Below are 7621 nucleotides of genomic sequence, written 5' to 3'. Positions count from 1 at the left end.
AGTGAGGTGAAATGTTTTTCTTTTTTTTTGCTTTTCAGAGGCCAGATTGAAAGATCATCTCTGCTCCGCACTCAATCCAAAGTGAGGAGGCATATAACACTTGAACATCATCATCGTCATCATCTCAAATCGGATTTCAAATCGGCTGTGTCTGCATGTGGCAGACACAGCCCCGGTCAGACCCGAGTGCGTAAATCTGCTACACTGACCGAGGTGGGGATTCCGCCTCTCCAAACCCACCACCCCCTCCCCAAATTTGACAGCAGGGCGGGCACAGTGACACAGGTGCACGATTCCCATTGGCTGTTTATTTCCTGCCATTAAAAATTACTTATTTTTCTTTCATAAAAGTGAGATGGTAGCCTCACGCTGCACTTCACCTTCCACCTTTATCCAAACGATTTGCTGAGCTTGCAGGCTATTCTACAGCAACAGTTTTGTGCACATTTAGAACTTATGTTAGGTTGCTGTATATTATTTATTCATGGACTACAGGCAGTCCTATACTCACTCACTTACGCTGCACACAATTGCTGATAATATTTGGATGTTTGGCGGCCGTTCAGGCAAGCATTTTTACCGCCCATGGGGGAGATTCAACTCACCACATTCCACTTCAGTTAGACCAAAACACCCTCATAATTCAGTGCGACACACATGCGCGGCTCACAGGCACCAGCAAAATAAGCACCTGCGCAGCAAGGTGGCTGTAAATTGCCCGCCAGACCCCGCCCAATTCGTGCAAAGTGTGTATGGATGGAAGCTATACTTAAACGTTTCACAATATGGCCACACTGTGTGCACTCAGACATGACTGAGGTTGAGAAATGTGGGTCAAAAATAGCACACTTTTAAATGCGGGATGTGTCATATGTCATAGAATGATTTAATGCTAAAAATCAAGGGGATCAGATGGTTAAAAAGCCATGTTGGTAACGGTTTGTGTAAAAGGTTTGCAAGCCCTACTCCACCTATTAATATATATTATATATTATCATTTGGTCAATGCTGGAGAATGACGACCCTTGCATTGCCTGTAATACTTACAACGCTTGTTCACAAGTCAAACTCCTGAAGATGCCAGAATGTTGGTGACACAAGACAACACAATGTCTCTTGATTACACAGAAAGCGAAAGAAAAGTAATTGTGAATACTGAATGACACAATCTCACAGCTGGACCGAATCTCCAGAGAAACAAGAAGAGTGGACTGAGACACAAAGAAGATGGAGGCCCAGGCCGCACGACTTTAAAATCTACATATGTGTTCGGTTGCCTCCAGGCTGACTGCTAGGCTGTGCCCATACCAGACATTCCAGAGGCGGCGTGGCTGGCTTTAGGCTCCGAGTAGCTGATCCTGGAACAGCATGTTCTGCACAGCAGTAATCACCTCAGTCAGCCACAAGCAAGGCAGAGCTTTGGGCACGTCAACCCCCCCCCAAAAAAAAAAGTTCTCTGGAATTTCATTCACATACAGAAAGGGACAATCCTCATTTCTACGGCACTGCAGCCAGACGTCCATCACAACCTGAACCTCACCACGTTGTGCAATGTATCCCCGTCAACCATTCTGCCCAGCGGGATTAGGATGAGAGGAAGCTGGAGAAGCCACAAGAACACCTATGGGAGATAGATGCCTGTTTGGGAAAACCCTGGTTCTCCACCCCCATGGCAAACAACCCACACTCTCTAACAAGCATATGGGCTCTCAATGACACATGAAGGAGCGGGCTCAAATCCAAGTGCTGTGAATGTTTCCGAGTATAGACGAAGCTGGATTTCACCCCTTCATGGCACTGGCCCAAAGTAGGATGACTTAAAGACTTCCTGCCCTGAGAAAGAGCCAGCTTTCTGTGGCATCTTGGTATGTGCGCTGCCAACTATGAACATGATGTTCAGAGGCAGCAAAGACAATGGATGCCAACTGTTTTAATTAAGGCTACGTTGTGGAATGGAAAGTAAAAGGCACCCATTTCAGAGGTCTAACAAAATATGTGTATAACTAACACTATCTGCCTTAGTAAATTAATTATAGTTGACAGTTGAAGACCCAGAACTATCAAATGGCCCAAAGAAGGAAATCAGTTTGCTCTGCTCATACCCAAAAATGCAGCGAGCGTAACTGTATTAAACACATTGATGATGTCAAAGATGCTTCTAGTGGAGGCGAGTGGCCGGTTTCATTGATGCACTGAGAATTGTGCACTTCAAATGAATGTATGAAACTATAATAAGATTATACCTTCTTACCCAAGTATGTATACTACAATCAATTATCCTACCAACATCTTTCACCTACAAGGACTACCGACTGGGCTTCCAAGAATGTTGTTGAGGTATTTCTTCTCAACACCTTCTAAGTTGAGTAATTAATGTTATCTGAAGAAGAAAATAATATAAATATATATATTTTAGGAAAGTTTGCTAAATTTCATATTGTATAAAATGAAAATAGACAGAACACCTGAGGAAATCTGTGTTTATCTCAAATAAAATGACTGAAAGTGTGCTCATTTCCCCTGATAGTATGTGATACTTAAGATTAGAACACATGGCAAAAATGTATTCATCTCTCTTTTCTATCATTCCCATTAAAGATACTATAGTTAACTTGTGTCTGGTTATCAGAGAGTTTTAGTCTAACAGTGATGATGATCCACCGAGGCAATATTGTCTATTTCTCTAGTCATCATCGGGTCGGATTCCCTGCAAAAATTCAGACGAAACGATTCACCACAAACTTCTTTAGCTCTGGCTCCTGACTCGTCGTGTGCAGACCCACACGGAAAAGTAATCAATTTGATGATCAGTTACATCCTTTAACCCCTTATAAGAGTTATTAGGATTTTTGTATATCATATGTATTGGAATTGGTGTCACTGCAGTCTGTTTCTTGAAATAAACCATGCAGAATTCCATATCGCTGCCGGCAACAAGTTCAATCCCTCACTTGTGCAAGTTAGTTAGTTGGCTACATCCACAATAGCCGAGCAGGCCTGATGCCAAGACACTGATTAGCCTAGCTGTGCCCCTGTTCTCCAGGCAATGTGGAGTGGAGGTGCAGTGGGAGTCCAGCTCATCACCAAAGAGCACCGTGCTTAACACAAGTTTAAGTGGAAGAAAGCCAACAGACTGTAGTGTATCCATGCTAGACATATAAAGCCTTGGGCTAGGAGGAATCTGCCTCTTTAATACATAATTCACTCGGAGCTGAAACATTGTGCTTTAGTCCTCAGGGCCAGTATTCTGCTTGTGATTGTTGGAACATAAAACTTTCTTCATCAGATATTCCAGTCTCTGAGTGACTGTCCACTTTGAGCACCAAACTATAATATTAGGTTCGAGTTGAGCACAGAACAGGTTTGCCTTCGAAATAGACGCATTAAAAGAATCCTGTCGCAATATAATATACAGTATGTTCAAAGGGTGGTTTTCAAGGTGCATTTTATGCATGTGGAAGCAATGTCACCTCACCACCTCAGCGAGCTCGTCCTCATCAGCCTTGATATGCAGGTAGCTCAACATGTAGAGACAGCCATCTGCCCTCGAGCTCTCCCTTCAGACACAGTCGCTTTACATTGCAACCCCTGCAAATGCATCTTCCTGTGGGGGTATTATTAGAAGCACTCATGTCTTATTGCCCACACTATATTCATAACTGACAGGATGTGCATTAGTTACTTCAGTCTCCGCAGCAGATTGGCCATAATGTTGACACACTAGTGTACAAGCCATTTTGGAATTCAGCATGAAGAGGGAGGATCCTGAGGCAGCTTTAGTGCTTTCATGTGTAATAGTCCCAGCTCAAGTTCCCATGAAAGAGGCACTAATGGGTTAACAGTAGAAATGAGAGGGGAAGAGAGGGGAAATCAATGCTTTTGTTGAGGGGAAGAAAGAACGGCTTTCACAGGTCTATGTATCATTAAGCAATTGAGAAAGGTAATTAGAGTGGGGGGAAAGATGTGCAGATCTCACAGCTAATTATTTCCATGGCAACCACAGCTCCTGTAGATGATCTGAGGTAGCATTTAGCCGGCAAGACCGCCCGTTTCACAAAGAGCAAGAGAGACCCCTTGTGGGAGAAAATTAATGTGCAGAGCACAAATCATAATGAAAAAAACTTCTTCAGGAAAACGCAGGTCTTTGTGCAACATACATCATACTCTAGGAAAGAGCAGCTACAATTTAGTGAGATAGATAGATAGATAGATAGATAGATAGATAGATAGATAGATAGATGATATAAAACCTGATAAACGGATATAAAAACATGTGTTTTTAGGTGTTAAACCTGCCACAGAGGGAGGTATTTTTTATTAAAAAGGATCGTAAATCGAGAACTTAAACTAATTAAAGAAATTAAAAAAGGCCAGGAGTCACCCTGAGAACTATGTCAAGATGCAAAAATCTACTCTTATAGAGAAATATAGACAAATATAGCTTGCCTGGAAGTTCTTTTTTAGCAACACTTTTACATTTCTTCTATTTATTCTCAAACACATCACTATTATTTCTTCTGGAAACAGTCAATTCCACTGTGCTGGAGACGAGCATCCTGATGCATCCAGCGCGGTACAACTAACAGATGTAGATGTAGAACCTGCAATGAGTTTAACCAAACCTGTGCCGTATGAATTGATGAAAATGCATAATTCAAAACTTCCTTGATCATGCTTTGGTGGAAAATTATTAAATGCAATAATATTTTGTATGACTGTTCCAGCTCACATAACAAATTGACCAGAAGTGTAAACGTTAAGTCAAAGTTGAATTGCATTTAATTTCTGTTCAAATGTAAACATTATAAAAAAAGAAATGTGTTTGTCCATGGTGACCAAAGATGACTTGACCCTAAATGATGTCATTCAATGTCTCTGTTTGCTGGGGTCAATCTTCTCCAGGTGAACCAGGGGTTTAAGTTGCTCAGCAAAGCTGCGCATTTCCTCTGACATAGTATCCTGACCAGCGGGAGCCAACACACTCAGCTCCACCAGGTATGAAAGCGATAGACGTTCGGTGTTATCCGTGTTCCCCGGTACCAGGATGCGTGACAGCTTGCTAACCACAATTTTCATAGCACCTTTGCGGAATATGTGCCCATTGGCCACAAACTCGTGGTCCATGCGGAAGCCCATCTCATTGAGGAACTCCGGCAGGCTGTGAGAGGCAGCCACGTCAACACAGTTGCGCACAAGGGCGTGACGGCTCTTGTCTCCCACTTCAGGTTGGCCTAGGTAGCGTAGGTGCCATGGTGATGTGGGGTGGGAGAGGGACCGCCGGGCACGCAGAATGAAAGGGTTTCCTTGTTGGCCTTTCAGAAGATAAACCAGTTCATGATCCGTAAAGGTCTCAGGTTCCATGTTATCACACAGACCTCGAAGGCGATGCAAGAGGCTTTCCAGGGCTTGGTCATACACACTGCCTGAGTTGATAAGGGGGAGAGAAACAGATGCATAAATATATAAATAACGTGTAAACAAAGTGGTGTGTGGTCTGCACAATACATTGCACTTACATTTTATACATCTACACAATAAGAAAACCTCCAATATCAGCTGAGATTACTTAAGTCACAGAGCTGAGAGAGACAGGAAATAAACCTTTGTCACAAACACAGCAGATGTTCTTCCACTTTGTCAGTTAAGGTTACAAATATTGTGTAATCTTTGATAACGATATGTTGGCAGGATTGCAGTCTCATACAACACTGTAATACATCAGTCCTGCAATAACTCCTACGACCATGAAGGTTACAATATTCAGTTGTTTTATTAAACTGTTAAAAGGGGTGGTGATTAAACTTCATGATCAGACTGTAATTTTGGATAATGTTTAATTCTAACCCATTTCAATGAGTCTATAATATATTGTCCACCCCATTTAAATCGATGATGGCAGACTAATTCAGAACATTTTGGAACAAGTTGTTAAGACATCAATCTCCGCCACAACAATCAAGCAAATTATTATTTAGGAGTAACATTTACAGCTCACATCCCGCAGTGATATACAACTAATTATATTCTACAGGCCAGCTAACACGTATAGCGAGATGTGTCATATGCTGATTTTTGCGTTAGCTTACCTTGCAGCAGATACTCCATCATATTGATCGCTCCTCCGGTGACCGGCATCACTGAGACAGGAGGGGCTTCCATATTTCCCCAGGCACCAAGTTGTTTTTCTCTGTAGGAAATAAGTGCCATTCAGTCAGTTAGCTACATCTGCACACTCTCCATTAGTCAACACAGAAGTTATTATACCTGGCAACCAGTGTTAGCTACATTTAGCGAGCTAGCTAGCTAATAAACAGTACTTAACAGTTCACTCTCAAACGGTAGCTTGATTCATTACCTGAAAAAGGAAACTTAAGGTCACTTGATGGGGAACACCGGCTCAACGTTGGAGAGCTAGTCTTCTGCAGTCTCCACAGTAAAGACCGAGGACCCGCAGGCTTCACTTTGTTTGTTCAATTGACACACGGCTAGTAGCGATAAAGGCTGGCTAGCTAGCTAGCAGCTAGCATCTGTTAGAAGCAATAGCGTGGCGTCAACGTGAGCTACGGTACTTGAATGGAATGCCAAATATATATTATGGAATAAAAGAGGCGATTAAAATAAACAAAAACAATTCCAACTGTTTGGTTTATTGTCGGACAGCAAAAGAAAGAACACAGTCGACAACAGTGAATGAAAATCGATCTTACTTCTTCTTCTTCTGTTTCTTTTACCGCTGCTGATGCATCCAACTTTGAGGCGCATTACCGCCACCTACTGGAGGCTCGTATACAAGGTTCTTCTTCTACAGTCGTATATGTGGCAGAGTAGATGCAGAAGTGTGTTCAGCATTTTCTTTAACTCCATCGTTACCACACTTGTCACTGATCCTTTTGACCAGCACAAACATGGTGCTATTGCTATGTAAAGCTGTGTTAACCACGCTTAGTCTTTCTGTGATTATTTCCTTTCTTGTGTATAACTTGTGTAAAACCGTAGAATTACTTTAAAGCACTATAAAGATTCCTATCTTTATAGTGCTTTAAAGTATTTCTTTAAAGCACTATAAAGAACCGCGTGGGTGAAGTCACATTAAACCCTTTTACATCTGTAATTATGACAGTCCGTCTGGTCCATTTTGTCTTATTTATCAATAAATATGTCAGTAAATGTCCTTTTGGCAAAATTATTTTGCTCCTTTTTTCAGGAGAAATTTAAATATGTCATTTGTCATTATTATATGTTACAAAGGCTTAAAACTGTGTGTAAAAACTCAAAAGTAAAGAAACGTATTTCAATTTTCATCATGTTTCTCTTCTTAAACAATTGTAAATGAACATGACCAAAGTTTTTGAGATTACAGAAATCAAATTGAACCTTCTCAAACTGTTTTTGTTTGTCAAGAGCAATTCAGTGTCCATGTTATAGGCTGTTATATGTGTCCATGTCCAGGCATTCTAGAGATTTGTTTATCTCCCTGAAGCAGTTCCTGTCCAGCTGAAGACATAGCCCAACTTTATAAAAGAGTGCTTTTATGGCAGAGAGGACTCTGTTTCCTCCCCAGGCAGGTGTCTGTCTGTTCTTTTCCCACTGTCCTTTGTGTTTGTGGGAACAGGAAAGTGGC

General features: G+C 41.7%; 1 protein-coding gene across 1 annotated transcript; it reads right to left on the bottom strand.

Annotated features, from left to right (window-relative positions):
* Nucleotides 1-4367: 4367 nt before the first annotated feature.
* med18 (mediator of RNA polymerase II transcription, subunit 18 homolog (yeast)) lies at nt 4368-6181 on the bottom strand. The gene is made up of 2 exons (XM_079227087.1): nt 6087-6181; nt 4368-5423 (listed from the first exon to the last, which is right to left on the bottom strand). Exons 1-2 carry the CDS (start codon nt 6157-6159, stop codon nt 4867-4869), a joined length of 630 nt encoding a protein of 209 aa, XP_079083213.1. The 5' UTR covers nt 6160-6181; the 3' UTR covers nt 4368-4866.
* Nucleotides 6182-7621: the final 1440 nt, after the last annotated feature.

Source organism: Taurulus bubalis (assembly GCF_910589615.1).
Source record: "Taurulus bubalis genome assembly, chromosome: 12".
Taxonomy (NCBI): Eukaryota; Metazoa; Chordata; class Actinopteri; order Perciformes; family Cottidae; genus Taurulus; species Taurulus bubalis.
This window is presented reverse-complemented; position numbering and strand designations above follow the sequence as displayed.